The sequence below is a fragment of the Poecilia reticulata genome, linkage group LG20 (genome assembly GCF_000633615.1).
Source record: "Poecilia reticulata strain Guanapo linkage group LG20, Guppy_female_1.0+MT, whole genome shotgun sequence".
In the NCBI taxonomy this organism is placed as follows: domain Eukaryota; kingdom Metazoa; phylum Chordata; class Actinopteri; order Cyprinodontiformes; family Poeciliidae; genus Poecilia; species Poecilia reticulata.
The window spans coordinates 3,986,255-4,012,554 of record NC_024350.1 but is presented as its reverse complement, the minus strand read 5'-3'; the positions used below and the strand labels follow the sequence as shown (position 1 = coordinate 4,012,554).

General features: G+C 40.7%; 1 protein-coding gene across 10 annotated transcripts in view; it reads right to left on the bottom strand.

Annotated features, from left to right (window-relative positions):
* Positions 1-26,300, bottom strand: part of ntng1a (netrin g1a) — a 160,854-nt gene that overhangs the window by 32,292 nt on the left and 102,262 nt on the right. For all 10 annotated transcript variants that reach the window (XM_008438353.2, XM_008438362.2, XM_008438363.2 and 7 more), the window contains exon 4: positions 10,133-10,305. In XM_008438353.2, the coding sequence (XP_008436575.1) occupies positions 10,133-10,305 (173 nt within the window). The remainder of the gene's footprint in view (positions 1-10,132; positions 10,306-26,300) is intronic.

Sequence of the window (26,300 nt, the reverse complement as noted above, 5' to 3'; positions counted from 1 at the left end):
TTGCATTTACCCATCATAGATGCAAAAAAAGCTAGCTAGCTAGCTTGCAACGGTATATTAGCAGCTTTTTACGAGAGTCGCAACCACCTCAAGACACATGACAGAAAAGTCCCACAACAAAAGAAGACAAATTAAATATACAAGATAAAATAGTCATAGAACGACAAAATTTAAGACCTGTGATTAATGTATCTAAAACCTTACAACTTACATTTTTAAGAGAATTTAAGATATTTTAAGTCCTTCGTTTTAAATACATGAATTTAAGGCTTTTTAAAAATGTGCGGACATCCTGCTGTTTTGTGTAAATCTACTTGTGTCTCTCCGTCTTGTGTCGTTGCTGTGAAGCCACGTTGTGACAGATTGAAAGATGAATTGCGGTAAATACAGGACAACGTTGGAGGAAAATCTATCAGAGGGGTGAAAGGTCATCTTTCTGTCAAACAATAACTACAGAAGGGAATGGCCCAGGCAAAGCGCAATCCTAAACCCAAACGAGCATCTGTGAGAAATAACAGATGCACAAACCTACACTCTGCAAAGTTCTAAATAAAAAAACAAAAGTACTTTCTTTCTTAGTAATTTTGCTCTACACTGTTTGTTTGTTTTTTGTCCAATAAAATCCCAAATAAATAACGTTAAGCTTTGTATTAGTAATGAGACCAAAAATTAACCTCTTCATTTGCAAAGCATTGTAGAAAAACGGCGGCAGGTCAAAGAGTCAACATAAGACGCTGGTTTTCTGCATTTCTTATCCTGTAGTGATATTTCATGTTTGTTATTACCAATGGGATTAGAAGGAAATTAGCCACCTGGCTATAATCTCATGTACTTACATGTAAATGTTCATTAGTACGTAACGCGGCTCCGTTTTTAAAAATAAACTTGAACTTAAAAAAGCAAACAAAACATTTCAAGTCAATGGGGATGTAGGTGATTACTGCTCGACAAACCAGGTCCAGGTTACAGTGAAACGCGTTTCTTTTTTCTGAATATCGCTCTTCGGTATATTTGACCTACATTCTGTTTCTCCTCTGCATTTTCTTTCACCGGCTCTTCAGGCTTCCTGCAGAGTGAGCAGACCTGCTGCTGAAATTCATCACATTCTTGTGTCGATAACGTTTGGCTGATGACATGAACGTCAGATGACCACGGGTGTCATTACATTGTTTCTGTCAGCAGTCGTTCCTCTCTGACCTTCACCTGTTTGCTTTGGCGCAGCCGATCGAGAGCTCTGGAAAAGGGGCTTATCTGCTGAAATCCCCTCCCCACCCCCCCTCCACCACCAACGCCACCCCGAAGGCAAAGTTAGTAATTACTTTCCCCCGGCCGCCATTATTTTATAGCAATCCATCATCATCTCGGACCTCTTTGGCTTCACAGAGCCCCGTGATGGTGACAGGCATCGCTAACCAGTCGGCAGCGGCGTCGACTGCCAGAACACAAGTGCGACAGCTGATTTGATTGAATTCCTCAGGAGCAAAATTACGGGTTTGCGGTGAGACGGAGCGCTCCGGCTAGCTGCAAACCTGTAATTTTGGCTCCGTCTCCACGTGTAGATCTGAATTAAAGGTGGCAAGCCTCAAAGTGGCCAGGAGCTAAGTTGGAAGAAGGACAGCTTAAGATTTGAGGGAGGAGAAGTGTAACGCTGGAAAAGAAAAAAAAAAAAATCCAAAGATAGACGGAAAAGAAATATATATATATTTGACAGAAAGATTAGCGTCACAGCTACACAGTTCTGAGACGTGGAAAAGAAAGTGTAAACAAGCTTGTTCTCTGGGGCATCTGGGGGAGAAGAGGAAGTAAAAAAAAAAAAAAAAGAGAAAAAATGTGCCAGAATGGGTAGAGAAAGAGCAAGATAATGGAGGAGAGCAGCAGGAGGAGGAGCAGAATGACAGAAAAAAATAAAAATAAAAACAAGTGTCACTGAGTTTTGCAGAGAAACAGAATTGGGGTAAAATAAAGGCCCAAATAATGAAGGGGGAAAAAAACAGTAAAAACATAAACCAAGTGGGAATGAAACAGTCATTTGAATGCATTTTAAAACCGTACATTGGATGAGAATAGGAAGCAGCTTTACGGAGAATGTTCTGAAACTTAGGAAAAGGAACAAATTTGAAGATAAAGAAGAAATCAGAAGTCAGATTTTCTTGGTGAGTCAAAAAAACTAAACATCAGATTTTCCTTTTTATTAACTATTTAAAACCTCCATTGAACTTTGTACAGCTTCCACTTTCTGTCTGCGCGCACATTAACCAGCAGAATTTGCTTTGATGCACTTTTTGAGCTCAATGAAATATTAAATAAAGGTTAGGGAGCGATGCTTTGATACATACTTAGGAAAGCAAGCAAACATCAGATCACTCCAAGTGGCCTCTTTGGACCATAGTTATTTTTTTGTTTTTTTAAAGTAAACTCTCATTCATGCAGCTGGTGGAGAAATGTGAAAAAAATATGAAACGTTTAAGGAGTCTTCTATTCTGTTTTTGTCAGCTCGTTGATGTAGGTGACAGAACATGTTCAAGTTGATCTGAACAGCACATTTCAGCAACAAGGTGCTTTCAAATGTTTGACATCATAAAAACATTGAAACAAGCAGTAAACATTACATTTTGTCAAGCACCATTATCATCAATACACATCAAATATATTGATCAATGTTCCAGTTGTTATGAGTCAGAAGCAACTCTAGAGAGGTGGGTGTTTAGCTTTGATTTAAAGGAACTCAGTGCTTTGGCTGCTTTGCAGTTTTCTGGCACTTTGTTCCAGATCTGTGGAGCATAGAAGCTGAATGCTGCTTCTCCATGTTTAGTTCTGGTTCTGGTGAAGGTTTCACTAAGATAAACCTGACAGCAGAGAGTTGATTCTATCAAATAATCTTCTTGACTTGAGGGGGTGGGGGTATTGGTTTCAATTAAAACAGAAATCGGCCAATCAGAGCTCAACAGAAAAAGAAACATGAACCGATTTCGGCCAGGAAAAGCTTGGCTGTTGCATCTCTAAATCAAACTGTTAATTTAAGATAAAATTCATATTAACATGTCTTGATTTTAAGTTATTAGAGAGGTAAGGTACATATAAATACAGATTTTCCCCCTGAAGTGTCCTGGATTGGGTTTGTTTAGTAAATCCTGACAGAAGCAATCACCTTGAGAGTTCATCAGTCCCCGTTTGATGCAGTTCATCACAGGAATGTGGCAAAAAAAAACAACCTGTAATGAACTGAAAAAGTTTTACAAGAACCTAAATGCCGACACGAAGACACATTTTCTTTATACCATAAAGTCTTCTGTTCATCCGCCATCTCATCTCACCACTGAAATTCTTCCGTCAAACAACGAGACCAACACCTCCGATTTGGACAAAGGGAAGAGATAATCAGATTCCAGCGGCTGGCAGCTGTTCATTAGCACCAGACCGAAATGCTCTTTGACGGCTGTGGGGTATTTTTTACTTCTTGTTGTGTCTGCCAGCTTCTGATGTGACGGCGCTCCGTCTTGTGATGCTCGCCTGGACCATGGCGAAAAGCAGGATGATGATGATGATGATGATGATGATGATGATGTGGCTGCTCTTTGTATGCAGGGGATCAATTATTTGAGGCTCAGGGCCTCTACTGCTTTGATCAATACAGATTCATGAAGTTGTGGGCTGCGGCGTCAGCTCCGTCAGAACCGGGGTCTCTTAATCCTGCTTTGACAAGATAATCTACTCGTTTAGTCGCCATGCAAGAGGACTGGATGCTCAGAAATATATGCAGAATATCTCAAGAGTCTAAGCACTGACTAGAAAGATTCCTTTGGTAAGCCTCAAGCGTATAGTGAACTGTAATATTTACCCAGTATGTGAGGACAATGACTGCATTATGACTGGAGGCTGCTTTAATAAATAATCTCAAAAATTAAATGCTCACAGAGCTGTGATTATGCGGCAAGTATACAGGTTAAGAGAGGCCACAGCATTTAAGTTTCTTTCATTTCTCTCACAAGAACTTATCTTCATATGTGTGAAAGGTGTATACATGTTCATATGATATGATCAGGGCGTAACAGTACAGGAATTTGTGCAGAAAAGCTTCAGTATATGGGCTGTGGTGCCCCCAAGTGGTGGCCAATGGGGGGGCATGTACCCCTCTTTAAAAATGCTGGTGACCCCACTGAAGACTCCAGAGAGTTATATATACAGCAGCTCTGGAAGAAATGAAGAGCCCACTGCACTGAACCCCATAGAAAACCTCAGAAAACCTCCGGATACTGATTTCTGAACTCTTCCTGAGTTAAAACATTAGTATTGTTGTTTCTAAATTAATGTAAGCTTGTTTTATTTGCATTATTTGAGGGCTGCATCTTTTTTGTTATTTTGACCATTTTTCATTTTCTGCAAATCCAAAATTTGTGCTGGGAATTTCAGACACGTTGATGGTAGTTCATAGAATAAAATAACAATGTTCATTTTACTCAAACACACCTATGAAAAGTAAAATCAGAGAAACTGATCATGTTAATTGGCCTCAAGAGCTGCATGATACGGGTATTTTTCAGGGTAAACTCCGTAAACAGGGTAAACTCCGTAAACACAAACCAGATATTTTGACTATATTTAAAAATAGTCAAAAGAAAATGCAGCTTTCGAAGCTGACATGATGCTACATGACATGCTATTGGCTAGCGATTGCAAAGCAACCAATCCAGGAGCATAGTTTGCTTTCCTTGGGGCTGATTAACTGTAACTGCGAGAGCGGTCTAGGGTCATGCTAAGACAGTTTCCGCTGCATATATTAATGCATATTAAGGTATATCTGTTGTTAGAGCGACTAAAATAGAGCGACATAAAACCCTAAAGCTTTACATATAAGGGATTTGCTCCCTTTTTATATTAACTGTATCTTAATTTCCGTTTGACTAAAACTTCCTCGGAGTTGTATATAGTTTAAACCAAAATGTTTTAACTGGAAATGATCTGGTTGTCTAATATGATGGAGAAAAACACAATTTCAGACCAATCTTAAGATTTTGAAAGAAGCCGTGTTAAACAAAAGACAACACTCATCAGGCCAGATACTTACATACACCAACTAAAAAGACACATCAGCGTTTTGTCCTCTCAGTGTGACAATCCGTATCACAAAACTTTCAGGGCTACTGAAATTGTTTGTTAGATGGAGAAATAATGACAGAAACAGTGTTTTTTTCTCCTTCAAAATCAGAAGCTTGTGAAATCATGATGATGATGATTGGCTTATATTTTCAGGGCAAACGGTGAACCTTTCAATATCTCCAGACATCAGCCAGGAAGTTAGCATCAACTGGTATTCCAAATGTACAATTCCAAAAAAAACAACAAAAAAACATGAGGAAGTGGAAAAAAGTTCATTGCTGTTTAATAGTAGTCAGTGGGGAAAAAACATGAATGTGTCTAAATGTCTGGTTTCAACTGTGTGCGTGGTGGTCGGCAAACTGTGCGATCTTCTTAACATTAGCTGAACTGTTTCAGGTGAACAGTCTGGCTTTGAAGCGACGTCCAGGATAAACTTCAGCGCCGGAAATCAAGTTTCTGTAGGTGAAAAGCCACTCCCCCTCCACCCGAACGCCAACCTCCGTTTACCTCGGCTCCCTTCAGTCGTACAGTGAAATGAACTGCCACGGTTAATTCTGCAACTGATCCCTCTCTTTCTGTCTCTCTCCAGAGGAAGGAAGTGAAAATGAGCGAGGATGAGAGGCGGGTGGGCGTGCGGCGGTGTGGGCAAGCATTACAGACGGAGAAAGAGACACACCCCCCCGTACCCTCACCCCACCCAGCCCCCTGTACGCCGAGTTAGCTGTGACAGAGAGCGATGCCCGCCTCCCCTCCTTTTCCCGTCTCCGCCATCCATTTCGCTCCCTGTCACTCTTTAAATCCCCGTTTCAAACACAGCCCCATTATGAGGCGACACATTAACGCCCCCCGCCCCCCTCCAGTGCCACACCCCCTTCCAGATGATGATTCATTGACCTCCTTATCCCGTCAGACGACATGATGGGCATAGTAAGAAGAAATTAAATCTTAATTGCGTTTTCATCTTTGACAAATTTGCCTCGGCGGAGATGCCATATGCTCGCTCAGTTTTAGCGCAAACATGGGAAGACTTTCGCCAATTGCAGCACAGCACATAACGTTTTCTCTACTTTTTGGTTTTTTCCCCTCCCCTCAGCTTTGTGTGTTTTCTTCTCTATTCAGCAGGGAAACCTTGCATTCCTATAGATTTTTCACAGCGTTATTACATTATGGATTTTGCCTCCTCCAAGACAAAGTATAATAATGCGCTTTACACTGGGACTGTTTTTCATCACTGGCAGGGCCAAAGGAGTTTGTCTGTGCGCCTCTTGTGTGGTTATGAGGGTGTGTGCCTGCGCCGCGCCAAGGTCTGGATGAGCACCAGTGCATGTATGTGTGTCCGTCACCCTTTTTTTTTTTTTTTTAATAATGTGCTGTCAATCCAGGCTTTGGTTATGGCTATTTCACTAACCCTCCCTAAGTCTCATAACGCGGATCCTCAGGGAGGCAGAATAAGTCATCAGTGGCCGGCGGCCGAGCTGCGAGTCCCCAGGCAGGGAGGCAGAAATCGCAGTAATAAAGAGACGGAGGGTGGGAGGGATGAAAGTTGGGAGCATATTTGAACCTAAAGCTGTCATTTTGTTGGCTGATATAAGGCAGGAATGCTGACCGTTTTGGGAGCTTCTGCTTGGGTGATTTTATAATACTGTGGTAAAAAAAAAAGGATAAGTTAACGATATAATGATATTAAAAGGCAATAATATTTCTTGTTGTAAAGCAGACAGATGTTACGTCGTTCAGAGGTCGTAAAAGCATGGAGATGTTCTCAGAGCAAGGGGAAAAATACCAGCAAATACAATAATTAAGCTGATTTTCATTATTTAAAGGGGCGGTATTATGTGTTTTCCAGCCACATAGAATCATTTTATGGCACGATAAAGTAACTGTGTTATAAAAAATGCTGTATATGTCAAATATGGACTTAAAAGAAAGCCTTGAAATTGGGGTTCTGTCTCTTTTTTTTTATTTATTTTTTTTATCAGGAGATCATACATTCATTGAAATTACATACATTTTGCACAATTTACATGACTTCTCCAATTTTTTTTTTTTTTCCTTATTTCCCCGTAGCAGGGGCTCTGTCTCTTTAAGAAAGTCCTGTTATTTCTCAAGCTCCGCCTTCAGGAAGTCATCAAAGTCAATGTTTCTGATGAGTTATCTATAAGTTTAAAATCTAAAAGACTTTGACCTGAACATTATGATTCACTGGATAATATAATTATTTTAATATCCTGCATTACTGGATACATTGCCACGCCACTTTTCTTGACTTTTCAACCGTGGCACCATTTCGGGTACATGGCAGCATAACGAAACAGCGACACGAGCAACTGGCCAAATGTTTAACCAATAACATTAAGATTGGCATCTGCTGCCAAGTGGAAGGTTTAAAGTGTAAATTCAAGCTGGGAAGACTCCAATCGACTCGCCGGCCTCTTCCATTACCACGTCCACGCTTCAATCAACAAGCACCGGAGCGCAGCCACTCAAGTCAATCACCTCACAAGAGTTCCTTCAAAGGCACCAACAAAGATGGGCTCTCCAGCCTTTCAGCCGCGCATCGACCCACCTCCTCCCCATCTCCACCTCCATCCGGACGAGCACCTCCGTGTTCCCTCCTTCCTAGGCTCTTCTCCACCACCAGTGTCTGGACCCGGGGGAGAAGACTACCCTGAGCTCCGGCCCGAGCCGATCATCAAATCGCTTGATGATGCTCAGCACGAACGTCTTCAGCTGGGCCCGAGCGCCAAAAAAGAACGCAGTCTAATAAATCTTTCTAACTTATGGTTTTTCTGTGTGTGAGTTTCTCCAGATTGAAATGCCAAAATAACCAAAGGATGTTTTACAGTTTCTTGATCAAAAATATCCCGAGACATTACATTTGGTAGTTCTCATTACAAGCATGCTACAATCACCCAACATCATGCATAAGAAATCTATTTAATATACGAGTTTCACTTTCTGAAACGAGCGACAAAAAACATTAAGCATTGTCACTTGAGTGCTTTATAATGATAATCTAATGTTTTCTGGAGCCGTGTTTGCACCAGTCGCCCACGCCGGACTAAATCTACACACGAGTTGTTGTGCTGTGACTAAGAAGCAGGGCATCTATTAATCAAGAGTGTTTGCACCGAGACCATAATTGCCCTCATTTGTGACTGATAGAAAAAGCTCTTTACGTAAGTACTGATAAAGTGGTCTCCACTCACTTTAGCAGCACCAAACTGCTGGATGTGGAAAGTGCAGTCTGACACTACGTCCTTGCTCTGTTTGCTTCAACGGAAGAGCAAACGTTATTTTTCTCCGAGGGAACAGAATGGAAGACAGCAAGAGCTCCAGGGAGAGAAAGGGGGGAAAAAAGGGGGGAAATGGAGATCATTATACTGTAAATTCTAATATTGTTGTGTGGATATAAAGCTCTCTTTCCCTCCTTTGTGTCAGGGTGAGTTTCTCTGCTGAATGTATGATTCTCAAGAAAACAGTGAGTCACATGTCAGAAAATTTTTTGTTGTTGCGATTTTAAACTCTTCTTCTTTTAATGGTGGGTTATAACAACACTTGGAATATATCCTGGTTCTCATTGCTGTTTCAAAGCAAAGCATCCTGGATAAGACGATTCAAAATTATCACTTTATTTCCAGTTGCCACAAACACAAACCCGATATTCACCCTTTTGCTTTGATTAATTTCGCAAAAAGCTATATTGCAGAATTCGCAGACTCACTTGTTTGCTCATTTATAATGATAATCTAATGTTATCATTGTAACTTTTGGCAGAAAATCCAGCAGTTTTCCATTGAGGTAATTTGAAAATAGTCAAAAGAAAATGCAGCTTACGAAGCTGACATGATGCTACATGACATGCTATTGGCTAGCGATTGCAAAGCAACCAATCCAGGAGCATAGTTTACTTTCCTTGGGGCTGATTAACTGTAACTGCGAGAGCGGTCTAGGGTCATGCTAAGACAGTTTCCGCTGCGTATATTAATGCATATTAAGGTATATCTGTTGTTAGAGCGACTAAAATAGGCAGTTATAAGCGTCTTTAGAGGGATCTCAAGTAGGACTGGACAATAAATCAATAAAAATACATATCGCAATGGATACATGATCAATATCAATAAATAATACATATGAAAAAGCATTCAATAGTCAATAAATAGAATATTTACTGAACTCTGATCCAGAACCGCACTGCATTCTGGGAGATGTAGGCAGAGGAGAGACTTTAGTCGCTAAACCTTTATTGAGGAGCTCAGCAAGTTTGGTGGTATGAACTAACTCACTTACTCTTTGGTTACCTAGCAACAACTGGTTGCAGCAGCAGTATTTTAAACAAACTAGTCAATATTAAATGATATCGACTGATATGAAACGCTTGCATTGTGATGCGTTTTCAGCCACATTGTCCAGGCTGAGTCTCAAGTATTTCTAGGATTTTAGGTTTTCGCAGATGGCGGGGATTCCTAATCCAAACAAATTATGATATCACTGCATCATAATTAAAAATATTCCACGTTTGAGAAATTACTGGACAACTTGATGGCCCCAAACAAGAAACATTTAATTTTTCTTTTCCCATTTTTTTATGCTTTTGCTTTCACCACTAATTAAAAGAAAAACACAAAATAGCGTACTTTTTTTTGCAACTCTGTGATAATCATTAGACATTAATACTCAATGGGATGTTTACGTAGACATATCACGTTTCCACCATAAATTGGTAATGTGACTTACCCAAGTGAGTTGCCTTGTTGTAAAGAACCATTTTAAGAAAAAGTAGGGAAAATATCGACGTCTCTGTAAGGTTTTAATGCTGCCGATTACGCTTCACCAGATTCAAAAGTAAAGACAATGTGTTTCCATTAAATTGGCCGGTGTTGGCTGACGTAGCCTGATGTTGACGCCGCTTTCGTACCAACAAAATGTGAATGTGACTTTACAGATTAAGGGGAACATGCACAGTGGCCCCTATATCTTGATGAGCTAACGTGTTCCTGGATTTGTTGCGGTACATGTGTGTTTGTATACTCACAGATATTAGCCGTGCCCTTGGGAATGGGCAGGTAGGAGCCGGCACTCCACGCTCGCCCTTGGTAGCTCCTCTTACAGCGCCCGCAGTCAGGCCCGGTGGTGTTGTGCTCGCACTCGCAGCTCAACTTCTCTTTGTCAAACACGCAGCTGTTGGCGTGAAGGTTGCATTTGCACCTGTCAGAGAGGAAGAGGAGGCGATCAGGACAGGGATAAAAGAGGACAACCAACCACATCGACATGGGCTGGGGGTGGAGGGGTGCATTGAGAAAGTTTTGCGTCTCTGAGCGAAGAGCGCTTTTGTTTATTTTGTCGGACAGTGGGGCTGAAAGGCAGGGCGTCCTTGACAAAGAGGTGGCGCCGGAACAAAACAGCAGCTACTTCAAGAGGCGCTGGTTCAAAAGAAACGGGCGACTACACAAACAAATCTAACATCATTATTTCCTCGATCCCTTTCCTTTGTCTGCTCCCTGTCGCCGGGGGGAAGCCAGCTCCTTTTTTAATTGTCCCACAGGAGGACGTGTAATTGTCACAGTCAAAAGGAGAGGGAACAGGAAAACAAAAAACAGTCAAGGCAGAGAGAGAGGTGGAAGCTGAGGAAAAAAACAAAAAACAAGGCAATGTAAATTGTGGAACAAGCTCTCGGAGAACAAAAAAGGCCCGTAGCCATAGGAGACAATGAATAGCTCAGAGTTAGCCAGAGGGCTAACGGTGAGAGTTCCTCCTCGGTGACAAATTAACATGAGATGAGATCTCTCGAGCATATTTCCAGCGCGGGAGGAGGGACTCCCTTAAGGTGTGCTAAATCCTCGCTCACGTCCTGCCTCCACCAGAGACTCTGATTATCAATAAACCCGGCAGACTCAGCTGTCGCCGTAGCTCCATGAATCTGAGGGTATAACGCGTCTGCTCCGTTAATTCATGAGGCTCAGGCTCCATGAAGCGCTCGTGGGCAAGTGGGGGATTTTAAGACATGAGTGAGAGTTGCAAAACAAAACGGAAAAAAAATACACGTTACAAAAGTTGACAACTGATTTCAGAATGCTAATTGTTTTTTCGAAAGGTTCTATGCTTAATTAGAAGTAGAGAAATTATCTATTGAATTGAATAAAGATCTGTATCAACCTGTGCTCTCACGTCTCCTTTTGGGCAGGTCATAATAATATATTCATTACTAAGAACATGCTAGGACAACTTCCCAGGTAAATGCAGATAAAAATGCATATTTCTTTATATTTAGAAGTATGCTTTATCATTTACAGTGTTCCATACGATGGCTAGTAAACATATTCATTGCTCGTTTTCGGACTTCGTCTTTCTCTTTGTAATAAAATAGAATAACGTAGTGAAGGACGTTTGCGTTTCAAAAATTAGTTTCACACTTTTACGTATAAAAATCTGAAAAATTTGAAATTTCTTCTTATTCAAGCCCAACCACTCCCTTTACTTTTCTACCCACTAAATAAAATGAATTGGCTTTAGAAATGATTTGCGTCTAATTTATTCTCAGTATGTCTTCAAATGTTCAGTGGAGGTCTCCAGCCCTCATCCTCTAGATCTACTGTAATGCAGGTTATAGACTGGTCCAACACTCCTACATCGGATGAATCGTTACCAGGACTTTACCAAACATGATGGCATGCTGCAGGAATAATGAATTCACTTGATTCATCTGTGTTGATGCAAAGACGCATTTAAAACCTGCAGGACCGTAGATATGAGGACTACAGTTGGAGATCTCTGTCAACAGTTTGTTAGTGAGCAAACAGGATCATGAAGACGAAGGATTGCAGCAGACTGGGCCGAGATACTGTTGTCAAGACTGAAATAAGAGCTAGAACCGGTGGAAATGTACGGTTTGAATGTCTCAGAGCACTGCTCAATCTAAAATCCTAAAGGGACGATGAAAGGGACGTTATGACTCCACATGAATCCACAGCTCATATGGGAGAAACTGCTGATAGGACACATATTAGTCAAGAGTCTGGACTTTATGAAATTGTGGCAAGAAGCAACTAATCTAATCTAAAGGGAATCATCTTTAAAGTTTGCCACCGTCTGTGTAAGGAAAGCGCCAAAAGTTTGGAAGATGTTCTGGTCAGATGAGACCGAAACTGAACTTCTTGAGCCACATCCAAAATGCAACGTGTGGCTTCAAAGTAACAACGCACTTCATAATGAACACACGGATGAATCCGTGTCAGCACTTTTCCTCAGCAACGATATGAAAACCGAGTCTGTTGTAAGATGTTTGTAGCTAAATAGAGGATCACTGTAGAGGAAATCTGTTAGAGATACTTTCAGCAGGACGAAGACCCTAAACATCCTGCAGAGTGTTTCAACGGATCAGTTTATTTCCAAGCGTATTACCGTGTCAAAATGACCTACTGAAAGTCCAGAGTTAAATTTAATTGAGAATCAGTAGCAAGACTTGAAAACTGCGGTTCAAAGACGTCCTTCATTCAATCTGACTAAACCTCTGCCATTTTCCCTCTGGATTTGAGAAAGTGTTATAAAAATACCCCAGTCATCAGTCCTACAAAGCATTTACTAACATATGCACAACCTTCATTTTCAGATTTTCATATAAAACTGTTGTGTTATATTGTGCTCTCACATGCATGAGGTACTACAGAATTTCAGCACATCAGCATCTTCTTATTTTAAGTCGTGCTTTCCGGGCGTGTTGTGCAGTTTGTGAGGATCGGCTCCGTTTCTTGAGTTTTATTTAAGACCTCGGTAAACCGAGCCCGGCAGGAATCGAGGAGGCAGAGAAGGGAAAGGACTCAGATTTGATGAAATGCAATCCAACCTAAAGCTGACCAATGCTGCCAGAATGATGCAAATATATTGGCTCCGGCTCCGACTGCAACGCATCTTATGTTACGTGCCGCTCTCTGCAAAGCTCAAAAGTCCTCCCTCCCGATCCATAATAATAAAATCACAGTTTCGCCGAAGGTAAACAGATACAGAAAGCGGGCCGTGGCGCTCATTTCAGCTGTCCGCTGTTGTCTGCTGACATTTTGAGATTTATTACTCGTTCACGTGAAAATATTGGAGCTCACGTTGGCAGACGTTTGTTGTGACTGGCGCGATTTGATACACTATCCCTATGAATGTCAATGCATGTTCAGGCATTTCGTTGCTATTTTTTTTTTTTAAGTAAATTTTTTTTACCAAAAGACGAGGACTTACTTTTAGATCATTGTCGCCATTTTGGAGCCATTGCTGAAGGTCACCTTGACTATGACACTTTTTAGGTGTAAAGATAAAATCCCCTGCAGCTTATCAAAGCAATATTAACTAAACAGTAAGACATAGCGGGCATAACTGAGGAAAAAGTTGCTCAGGTCGAGCAGATAAAGTCAAAGGGAGATGCTTTGGGCTTTCTCCTCTCTCCGTTGCAGAAGTCAGATTTTGTGAAAAAAATACAAAAATCCCGCGTGTGTGTGGGCGTGCGTGCGTGCGCGCGCACACGTATACACCCGCATACGCACCCTTTGTGGTTTAACCTTCAGCTTCTTTCAACATCGGCGCAACATTTTAATCAACGTCCAGGAATGATAACGCCGCCGGCATAATGATGGAGGCCGCCAGTGAGGCCCGCGGGGTCTCATAGCCACCAGCGCAGTTACGCTTCCCATCACGCAGCCGCTCCCTGAACGCGGCCGGCGTCCAGGAGAGGCCGAGCAACGAATATTTAACAGCATTTCAACAGCCACTCCAGCCCCCTACGGGGGTTTTAATGTTACGTCTTCACCTCTTCTTTAAAAAAAAAAAAAAAAAAAGAGACATAGACAGAGAGAGAGACAGAGAGAGAGAGAGACAGCCACGGCACCGCCGTTGCCGTTTGTGTCGATCTCCTCGCGTCTCTTTCTCTCCATCCACCTTTTAGTCCGCCTTTTAAACTCCGCTCCGGCTTTTCCAGCTCATGAATATTCATGTCACCCAAGAAACGTCTTTGTTTTTGTGCGGCGCTCTCAAAGCGAAATTGCTCAAGGCATCATAACCACCAGTGAGCTAAAGATCCTGATATGTATTCATGAAACTCCCCCACCAGGGAGGCAGCTCGAAATGCACAACTAGTGGAGTAATAGTAATAATAATAATACCAACGGTGGTAATAATAAAATGACTTCACAGAAGTTTGGATTTGATAAAAGTTCTCAATGAGATGTGAGGGACAGGTGGGAATGTTTTCTTCTTCTTTTGCTGCTTGAGCAGTGCTGTCCACTGAGACTGTCCACACCTGCAGCAGTTTGTCTTTGACCTCTCCGGTAATGGGATTCTGACCGACACGTACAGCTGGAGACAGCTGCTTCTGCTCCTCACCTACAGGACGTTAGCAACAGCAAACAAAAACAAGCAGACAGAGAGTTTTTCCAAAACCCCAGTCTGAGGTCATTTCCTGCCCTCACACTGCGACTACGTCTTTAAACGGTAAAGACTCATGAGAGTGACGACAGACCAGTTTTCTGTTCAGGTGTTGTCATCGGTACCCATGTCTTCATGAATTATAGTGATAAATATCAATACTGTTGTCTTAAAACTGTATTTTACCACAAAGGCAGCCTAAATGCATGCAAAAAGCAGTCCAAATGTGGAAAAGGTAATCACTCCTTAAACCTTATGGCTGCTTGTGTCACTTTGCAGCATCAACTACCATCCAGTGTTTCACATAACAGGCAAAGAGTCTTTTACAACACAGTGAACGACTTTTGATCCACTTATCTTAGAAGAAATGTTTAAATTCAACAATGTTGGACGTTTTTTTTTTTCTTGTTTTTTTTTTTGAGACATCAGAGAATTTTTAATACCACAGCACTTAATTCCTGATTGTAACTATGCCACTCCAAAATGGGAGTTTCTCAAACTCCATTGTTCATTTCAAGCTTCCACTATACGGTTCAATCAATACCAACGCAAGTTGAAACCACACAATGTGGCTACAAAGTACACTATTTGTTTCTATTTTGGGCAAATTTGAACAGAACTTATGCATTAAGGAAGTCCGACTTCCATTGCATAAACCTGAGATAAATAAGGACAAAGTCCCCGTTAAATTGCCATGAACAAGACGAGCGTGGACTAAGAAGTGTGTAGTTACGCCGTCATCTCTTGTGTGTTATTTGAAAAGTTTTCGTAAAGTCTGTATATTTATTCCTTAATTTTCAATGTAGTTCCTAAACATGAAAATATGATTTACTCTATTTTAGAATATCCCATACACACTCATAAAAATTTTTTTAACTTTCACTCCATATACTTGGAGCACCACTTGAACCAATCAATGAAACAATCTAACATGGTTTCAAGTGACCCATTTATATTTAACCAACTTAATTCTGAGAAATCGCTTCCATTTCTGCCCAGAGCCAAACGTACAAACCGCTAATTAATAGTAATTACCCTCAATGCAAGATTACAACATCCCCGATGAGACGAGCTGCTGATCCCAACAAATTGAGCAGACTAAAGCCAACATGGTCCTTAAGTGTGCTAAATAAGTGAAGCAATTAAATTTCCATGAAACGCCCAGGTGTTTTCATATACAAGCCAATTGGGTCAAACGGTGAGATAATAAGTACTTTTTTTTTTTGCCACGTGTCTGCATTCAGCACCGGGGGTTGAGAGAGGCAGGCGGTGGTGAAGGGCAGCTGCTTCAGAGGTATTTACAGCTTAATTATCCATGAAAAAAAAACAGCAGAGTGGCAGAAAAAAGTAGAGTAAGCTCTTGTTGACATATCGGATAATTACACACAAAGAGAAAGATGCCGTCTCTGATCTTTTTTAAGGAAGTAATTCTACAACCGCATACTCTTGCTTTCTTCCTCCCAGCTGATGTGCGGCACACGACTCTGTAGTGGCTTACAGTGAATCAGCAGGCTAGCTGACCTGCTATAATTGTCTTCTCCGTTTCTCGCCAACTGACCTGAAGTCCATGCTGGCCAGTGAAAAAGGTGTAAGATCTCAACAACGGCTCTCCAGGGGTAGACTGTAGCATCCAACTTTCCCCCAATTAAACCCGTCATTCCCTTCCCTTCATCTAGTCTCTTAAACTAGTGGTCCCCAACCCCCGGTCCGTGGACCAATTGCTACCGGGCCGCGCAAGAAATAATGAAATATTTCCATTTTATGTATTATTTGAGTCTGGAGGATCTTTTATTTTGAAAATCCTTTAACCAGATTCTCTCGGTTACTTGCGCGCCAACATTGAGCCCACAAGCAGCAAAATGAGTCAGAAACAGATCAGGTGTCTTTGGAAAGTTTCTTTGCGAAGGGAAAAGGGCCAGAGAAGAGACAGGAGAATGGATTTATCCCAGACCGACAGGTGAGTCCAACATTACAAACTCGCTCTGCGTAACATGCGGCGACCAGCTGATAATGAGGCAATGAAGCTTTAAGCTGCTTTGCCACGTAGAGACCAAGCAGGCTGTGCATATAAGCAACACTTCGGGTGTTATTGTCTCCCATCACTCCCAGATCGGACACTCATTGCAGAGAAACAAGCTCAGGGCTCCCGTTTGTCATTATCATAAGTTAAAATTTTCACGATAGTAAAATGTTCGTTTTTGTGGCACTTCTGTTATTTTGAAGGGATATATAAACGTTACCATAGCGACCAGAGTTAGCGTTTGGGCAGTGGTCGAGAGAAGAGGAGTGGAGCAAGTGAGTCTTAAGTCTGGTTTAGACGGAAAGATTTAAGAATGTCGGCCGATTCTCCAAATCTCTGTGACCACAGAGCTGATAAAAGTCCAACAGGTTCGATCGGTTCGTGTCTCCAAGGCAGGAGCAACACGAACCGATTCCAGTCACGAACATCCCGATTCCAGAAGAAAATCCACAAAACCCCCAACATAGCATACGGGAATTTAGAATAACCAAACATGGATGATGATGTTGAAACAATAGTGATAGTTTGCGGAGTCATTTTAAGAAATAAAAGACGTAACAAAAAGAAAAGGCGGTGGATGAAAGACGATGGGAGCAGCCGCTCTATTTGCTGCACTATGATTTGGAGGTGAATATGTTTTTTCATAGTTAACATTTTTAACTGAATAAACATAAGTACATATATAATAAGGACCTTAACATATAATAATAAACATTTCCACATATTATCTCCGATATCCAACGGACTCCCAGTTGCACGATATGTTGATATGTCAGCTGTTTGGGATTCCCCTCTGTTCTTACGTCACTGCGCTTTCTGATTGGCTAACTGTCACATTCAGCAGGTTGCATTCTCGTTCCCAGACAGGGTAAACCCCACAGGCTGCGATAAAAAGTCCAAGACAACCCCAAATTGGTTATAGTCAGGCTTTAGTGGGAACACCAACACCGCCTTATCTGACGGTTCGTGCCGCCCCCAGGGCCGCAACAAAATGTCCAAGTCTTGACCGGTCCGAGGTAATAAAAAGGTTGGGGACCACTGTCTTAAACAGTTGAAGAATTGGTTAGTTTAAGGATCAATCTTGGATTCATTTGGTTTGAATGTAAATGTAAGTTTAAAGTTGATGGATGCAAACTTGTTCAGAAGATGAAATTAGCCGAGCAGCTAACGGTTTCCTACACAGGTTTAGCTAACCGAACGATTGAACTCCTCTCGTTCATTGGAAGTCTATTCAGGTAGATTTTGTTCTGGACAGAGATAAATAGCTCAGGATGATCAAATTAAGTGTTTCCTTGTGTATTTTTTGATGTTGTTTCTGATATAGCTGACGCTTAAAACTGCTCAAAACAGAGCAGGCTAAAGCTACCTTTGGTTCAAACTGTTCAGACTTCATCCCAATGATTGTTTATATCACGGATAGTCTGGTAAGGTGAGTTTGTCTTTTTTAATGGGTGTATTCCTTTTCTCTTTTTTTTTGCCACTAAGTTACATAAAATAGTCCTAAAATGTTCTAAAATGTTATTTTCCCCCTCAAAGATAACAACAGCTAAGCTAAAGGTGGCTTTTAGCCATTTTATTCTAAACAGCTTTTACCTGCTTGCACAGTCAGCCATAGCAAACCGCTGACCCTCCTGAATCATTAATAGTTATTTGGACTTAAATGAGATTGTTTAAACTGTAAAACAGATTTTTTTTTGTGATCCTCTTAGCCACGGTCATAGCATTCCAAATTCTCCAAAAGGGTTAATTATTTCTAACTCAGTTGAAACTAGTAAGGGACTACTTTCTCAAAATAATGTTTTGTCTTTTGCATTGTGATATATTTGTATAAACCGATATTAATTAGTTTAGTGCAACCAACATAACTCTTTGATACAATTCTTGGCTTTTAAACATTAATATTCACCCTGAACTGTGATGTTACTGTAAATATCATTCTGAATTATTTCATGTTTCATTCATTACACAGTTCTGGTGTTGCTGTGTGATGAACACACAGCAGATTTTGATAAAACGTCTCTGAATTAGTTAAAACTATTTTAGCCTCATTTCCACATTTCTCATAAATAAACTTGGTTTCTTAACATTTACACTTCCTGTGAGCTCATTCCATCATTTTATTAGTTCTATTCATATCTATGTCTACATTTTCGTGGTTTTTACTTTCAGTAGTTTATTAGTTTCATCATTTTATCTTCGTACTACAGCAGTTTAGTTGAGTGTTAATAGCTTAGTTGTCTTTAATTGAGTAAAATGTTAAACCTTTAGTTAATAAACTCATGTGTATTGTAGGTTCTCTGTGTTAATCCCATACATCTGTAGTATTTTGCCACTGAATCTATGCCAGTGCTCTACTTATGCCTCCGTGTATTATAATTTCAAAAGCTAAGCTTTATCAGGCGGGTATTTTTCAACAACAACTGATACTGAACTATTCGGCTATTGATAATCAAGCGATGCTCCGACTCACTAATTTTGATCTAAATTACTGAATTTATAAATAATTGCCCTGAGTAATTATTTATACTTATTCTCAGCCAAAACCAAACTCCTATTTGGCACAACACTCAACCTTCTTGAATATTTATTGTGCTTAACATCACCTTCAGCTTCGTTTTATTCTTTATTCTCACTGAATAAAGAATATGCTCTGGGGCCAGAAAATTACCTCCAAAATGTACTCCAGGCTGCAGAAGCCTGCTGCAGCAGTCTACCCTCCTTCGGCTGTGATGCCTGACTGCACCGCTGTTAACACGAGGGGATGTGGACGGGAACATATTTAGGCTACCAATTAGGGGTTTAAATTGGAGCACCCAATAGAGACCCAGCTGCCATGCTGTGCATGTATACTAGGAACTTGATAATAAATGAATTAATCCAAGACTTTGCTGAAGTAAAACACACCTCTCTTCAGGTTCAGTTCTTCTCCAGTTCGGTGCACCGTGGTAAATGTGCCTCCTGCCTGCATCAATCTGTCTGAGCAATCCATCTATTGAACCCTCAGCATTACTAATGTATGCAGTTGGACATGCTATCCAAGCAGGAGTCAATCAAGAGGTCTTTACCGCCTGTGACACGCTAAGTCGGTTCAATAGAATTGACGGGCCGGGCCGGGCCTTCGCTGATGCTGCTCTCGGCTAGAGAGAGAGAGAGAGCTGCCTGAAGACACAGCAAGTAAAAAGTGGTGCTGCAGAGGTTTGGGGGAAACTCCATCCACTGGGAGAGCGGTGCTGTGTGATCTTAAAGGTGTTTTGGAGACCAGAGTTCTGCTGTATTGTCGGTGCGAGAGTGAGCCACGCTTTCCTCCTGAAGCTGTTTGTGTGTGGTGTGAGGGAATAGCCGGGTTTCCATTGCTCGAACTGGAATTGCGAAAACAAATTAGCTTCATGTTCTATTCAAAATCAGTGTAGTTTGCAAAACTGCAATGGAAACAATGAGTCATGTGATCAACAACCGGATGGATGTTACTACTGGTGGAAAAGACAAAGAAGAAGACAGTGAGTGGTACGTGAGATGACGGTGCGGCATGACTTTGATTTTGATTGGGTTTCTTATTTAAAGGAAACACCGCAATCGCAAAATTGTGGAGGAGGGGGAGGTTTCGACAGCAGCAGGATATCTACACACATTTGTAATGGAAATGCAGCTAATCTGACATTTACCGTAACACATGAGCTCAAACATTGCAAAATTCCTTGCAAATATTTCTAAAGTAGCGCCACAAAATCAGTGATTCACAGAAACTAATGTAAAATTTCAGGTTTGATTATTGGCCCATTACTGACATTTCAATAATAATAATAATAATTAAAAACTTGAGTAAATTTAAGTTTGATAAGCCAAATCTTGGTCATGAGACGTGACATGCAATTGTGCAATTGTGAAATTATGTTTTCTGACACAAAATTTTGCACAAACTACGCACAAAACTCCACAGAAAAAAAAGTCTATCCCTTTAACACCACTACACCAATGAATATTTTACATTGAAGCACAGCATTACCTTGTATGGTCAACGTCCACCAAGCAAATCCGACTTGTTCCCTCATTTGACATTGCACTACAGGGCTTCAGAGACAGGAAGCTGCTTTATTAGGTCAGTAAAATCATGAAACCTTTCAAATTGTTTTCACGCTGCCTGGAAGTGTCAACTAACCACTGAGGTTTGCCAACCTCCTTCAGAGTAACCTAATCCCTGTGTCTGAAGCAGACTTTTTGCATGCCTTCGCCCACTGAGGACCTCCATCTGAAACCGGGGTGAGACCCAAAGAGCAGGTGTAATTACAGAAAATGTTGGCACTTCCCCAGCTAGCCGAGGGGTTACTGTTGGAAACACTTAGATATCTTTTCTTTTTTTTTTTTTTTTTCTTCACTTAAAGCTGGGGCGAAGGTCATTAGCAGCTCAGGTGGCCACAGTGTTCGTTGTTTTGGTGATAACAAGATCCCCTGGTAAACCCAATGTTTGCAGTGAATAAAATAAGGGTCTGTGTGACCTCCTGCTGATTAATGACCAACATGAGTTGTGAGGAATGCCTTTAAGGGGACGCAGCTGTGTGTGCGAGGGAAAAACGGAGGAGGAAATAGAGGGAACAAAGAGAGTTTTTCTGTTATTTGGCCTTGGTTTTGGGCTTAGAGAATCATTTCATTAGCTTGCGAGGCTCTAAAGTATGGAATAATAAAATCACGTTTAACTTGCTAGCTAAACCAATTTAAAAATAAATCTGCTAATAGAGTTTTGGATGGGCAGCGAGCGGTTCTCTTCCCAATGCGTCATCAATTTCATTTCATCAATGTGAGGTTCAAAAGTGCCTGAAGGGAGGCTTAGTGTTCCTGGACTCTTAATTTGAAAAATTTACATTTTTACCACCACCACCAGTAGACACTGCTATGAATACACCAGTGAGTGAACCAGTGAGCAAGTTTTTGTATCACAATGATACAGAAGTAGAGTAAAACCAACGTAGAGCTATGTAAGGCTATCAGACGAAACCTTTGTTCTAACTGTATACTTTCCATGTTTTAAAGAAAGACTCTTACATTATTACAACATACTCGTCACATTCTAACAAAAAGAACATTTCACGTTCTGCAACATATCTCTATTGTATGAATGTTAATTTTGTTACTGCTAAAACAATAATTTTTCCTTTAAAAACAGAAAACATTTCACATTAGCACCATCACCATTAACAGCTACATCTTTAGATGTTCAACAAGTTTCACTTTTTCATTATTCTTCTTCATTTTGTCTTTGCTCATCCCCTGTACGGGTCTGGATGAATCTCTAAATGTCTCGCTGTGCTCTGTGTGAAATCGGTTCACGTTGTGTAACTTGGATCCATGGAGCTTCTGATAAAGGAGAAATGCTGCCATTTTGATCTGATCAGGCTCATTCCTCCTCCAGTACGGCTCAGTGTGTTTGAAGTCCCATCTCCGCATACGCATGATTATCACAGAGCTGCTCAAGCTGACGAATAATGGCAAAATCTCATCAGCTCCATTATTAGGTAAGAATATGTTGTGATCCATCTATAAAAGGCATCATGTTTTAATGCGAAAACTTCTTCAATCAGATAAAAACAGAAGACCGTTCATAGTAAGCATGGTAGAGATTGCATAATAATAAATTAATAGTGCAAATGTCATTTGGAATGAGTAGAAACTGCGACACAGTGTAAAGATTAGTTGTGCAAATATTTATAATGTTGGACATAAATGGACGAGACATTTAACATGTTCACAATAAATAAAGATTTTCTTTAAATTCTATGTAATTTTCATATTTTTGCAATAGTAATAGTAATATCACTACAATAAAAGTATTACATTATAAGAACATAAAATGGTTTGTTACAAGGTGATAATAAAATGGTACTTTGTTACATGAAACAATGTATTGTTAGAAATGTTAGTTAGAAACTAATTTTCATTTTGACTGGGTTTACGTTTCTGTACAGTGACTCAAAATGTGTTTGTTGGTATAAATGGACAAAATGACGCCTTATCTTGTATCATTCATAAGGGCGCATATGCTTTGATGTAAGTTAGAAGAAGCTCATTTGTAGGCTAACAGAATATTTAAAAGCAAAATGAAAGCGCATGCAAAACTGTGAAACTTCTTTTTGAGTTAACATCTGGGGGAAAAAAATCATCAATGTGTGCGAACTGCAGTCATCAAATCGTTAATGGCCAAATATGCAGCTCTGGGAAAGTTAAATTAATGCTTGAAGTGTATATTTCATAGGAAATGTCTCAGTTTGTTATATGTACAAAAAGAATAAACGACTCAAAATAGTCAGAATTCATCTGTCATAAGACAGTACGATTGAGTAAGAAATATATTAACTGCGATAATTATTTAATGTATGCACTCACCTCGTATGCAATAAGCCATGTGGGAGAGTGTGCAGTCAATTTTGGCATTTTAATGTATAAATGATCCTCTACCAGCTTCTGAAAGTATTTCAGTATGACCTTCAATCTGCTACACCACAAACTGCAGTAGAATGAAAACATTTGTAAAAATAAAAGTTACCTGCAACCCAACAACTGTTAAATGCGTCAAACAAACCCCTTAAAACCTACTAGAAAAAGGTTGGACATACTGTACATAGGAAATAAATTTGAGAGAAGCGTCTCGTTATAACAACATAAAAACTCTTTAAGATGAAAGAGTTTTTGTTAGGATGAGATACTTCCTCGCTCCAATGAGATTTATGTCACCATTAAAACAAAATATGTCCTCGTTTAAATGAAGAAGGTCGTAACAGTAAGACGGCAACACATCACCGGATGCTTGAGAGAGAAGACGGAGAGTTGGAGGGAGCCCCTTTATGTGTCTTTAAGAAGTTTCAATCTGCAAGAGGAATATATTTTTCTACATCTCTTTGTAACGAGAAAGTTTCTCATTTTAACGAGGTTCTACCCCTGAGTTTACTTTGGAGCTCTTGCAGTTAAACTCTTCTGTAGCCTCCAGTGTTAAACCTTTAGTTGAATTAGAAAAATTAAGTTACTCCATCCATCCATCCAATCCATCCATCCATCCATCCATCCATCCATCCATCCATCCATCCATCCATCCATCCATCCATCCATTTTCTTCCGCTTATCCGGGGTCGGGTCGCGGGGGGAGCAGCTTCAGAAGGGAGGCCCAGACTTCCCTCTCCCCAGCCACTTCTTTCAGCTCCTCCGGGGGAACCCCAAGGCGTTCCCAGGCCAGCCGAGAGACATAGTCCCTCCAGCGTGTCCTGGGTCTTCCCCGAGGCCTCCTCCCGGTGGGACGTGCCCGGAACACCTCACCAGGGAGGCGTCCAGGAGGCATCCTTACCAGATGTCCGAGCCACCTCTACTGGCTCCTCTCGATGTGGAGGAGCAGCGGCTCTACTCTGAGTCCCTCCCGGATGACCGAGCTTCTCACCCTATCTCTAAGGGAGAGCCCAGCCACCCTGYGGWRGAAACCCATTTYRGCYRSTTRTATCCGTGATCTCGTTCTTTCGGTCATGACCCAAAGCTCATGACCATAGATGAGGGTGGGAACGTAGATCGACCGGTAAATCGAGAGCTTTGCTTTTTGGCTCAGCTCTCTCTTCACCACGACGGACCGGTACAAAAAAATAAAAAATTAAGTTACTTGTCCAGGAAAATACTTTACTTTAGGGAAATTAATTGATAATTTAACGAGCTTGACTCATTATACCATCTGTTAAAATTAACAACTGACCAACAGTCAAAGGTACAAACTCTTGTTGCTTAGCTCTGATTACCTCCATTAGGCCTCCGGGAGACACTTATCAAAAGTTAACCAGGTCGAGCATCGTCTACTTTATGTAGACACTGTCATATACAAAACCCTTCCTATCCTCATCATCCTCAGTCAATACCTATAATTGCCAACTCAATGTCCTTCATTAAGTTACATTATCTTCAACATGCATGAATTTTGCCTTTCAGCCGCCGTTCTATTGAAACATCTTGATCTGCATGGTGCGGATTATAATTCGCTTTCCATGACTCAAGAGAACCCGTAATCAGTGGGTTTCTACCAAAACCTCCTGCTGTCTTCGGATCGGCATCAAATATTTCGCCGGAGAAGCCGTGGCATCTTGTCACGCCAGGAGCGTTGCTGTGCGAGGATCCACAGTCTCACCAGGTGAATTACACAGACACTGCGGTGACGTTGTTAACACCTTTCCGTCTGTTAGAGATCCTGTAGCTGCTTCAGCATGTAAAAAGGAAAGACAGCCATATGGTGTTTTTTTTTCTTCCTCCAACTAGGCTGTCTTTTTATGTCGCCCATGCCAATATGGTTTGTTCAGTGGGACACCTGACTGATGGCTGGATGGCTTTTTAGCATGTCAGACTCTGTGTGAACACTGAAACATTATTTAAAAATATATGCCAATCAACTCTGGGAGGTTTTGGGCTCTGAATTTAGCTCTGTACGGCGAAGATACTGTGGGTTGAACGGTCCACAGACGCAACATTACTAACATTTACAATTATGGGGGAAGCCAAGAGATAGTTCAAGCATGAATGCTATCCCTGGTTAGCATATTACCCCGTACATAGCCTTAGTTGGATTAACAATGTAAACCTGACACTCAAAACGAGTTTGGTGTGAACGTACCATCAAGCGTCTGCAGTGAAAGTGCACACTTCGAACTTGAATTGTCGGATGGGTACTAGACATAATGCGTTTGGTGTGAACGCACCATAACCATATGAAGAACAGTAGGAGCAACACCTGTCTCAAACTCCAGCCGCGGATTGGGCAGTCTGCTCTGACACACTGGCCTTCAGAGGAGATGCTGGCCCTGGTAGGTTTGTAAATGTGTTTTGTGAAAACCCTTATAGTGGAAAAATTTATCTTGGGTTGTCAGAGGAACATTAACAAGGGATAAAACTCCTGCTCTAAAGAGGAGCGACAAAGAAAGTCATAGGAAAACATTGTGGCTAACAAGAATACAGAAATTTGCCTTGACACAACGTAGGATTAAAATGAATGAAATCCACTCAGACATCGCTGCTACAATTAGTGAGCTAACTGTTCTAAATGGTTCAATCAAAACTGCTATAAACAGTTAAATAAAAGTCACAGTCACATGCTCTTGACTTCCTGCTAGTAAAATTTAAATTACTGAGTCATTTGGTGCAACTTTTATTTTTTCATCTCTCTGCCAATGAGCAATAACCAATCACAGCACATGCTCATTACATCACATAAATACATACAGGCATGCTTCCTGTTACCTTCTGTAAGAGAATATTAGTGCCTACATTTTCATCACTATTCATCAATTACATTACAATAATAACCTGAACAATTTAAAATCTTTTATCAAATTATAGTTATGCAAATATAAATTGAGGAAATCTTTTACACAAAGAGGATACTTGTGTTATTTGAAACTCCGGAACTAGAAGATATCTAAATAAATATACAAATATTTTTAAGAGCTACATCTTACAGGGTAAAGCATATGTACACATGTTTATTATGAGAGATATTTCAATGTAGTTTGGCCGTATTACAGTTTCACCTTTATTTGCTTCCTTTCAAAACAAGTTATTCAAGCTCCAAAATAATTCTTGAGCCAAAATGTTTTCTTTTTTATTTCAATAAACTGTATTTTTTCTTTTTCAATGTAGGTCTTCACATCATTTTGTGTTCGTGTTTGAAAAGCAAGTTCTAGTGAAAGTAAATAATTATCAAATCGCAAAGGGAAAGTTACGTTGAAAAAAGTTATCAAACGTGTATGGTGTTACATAAAGGCAAACA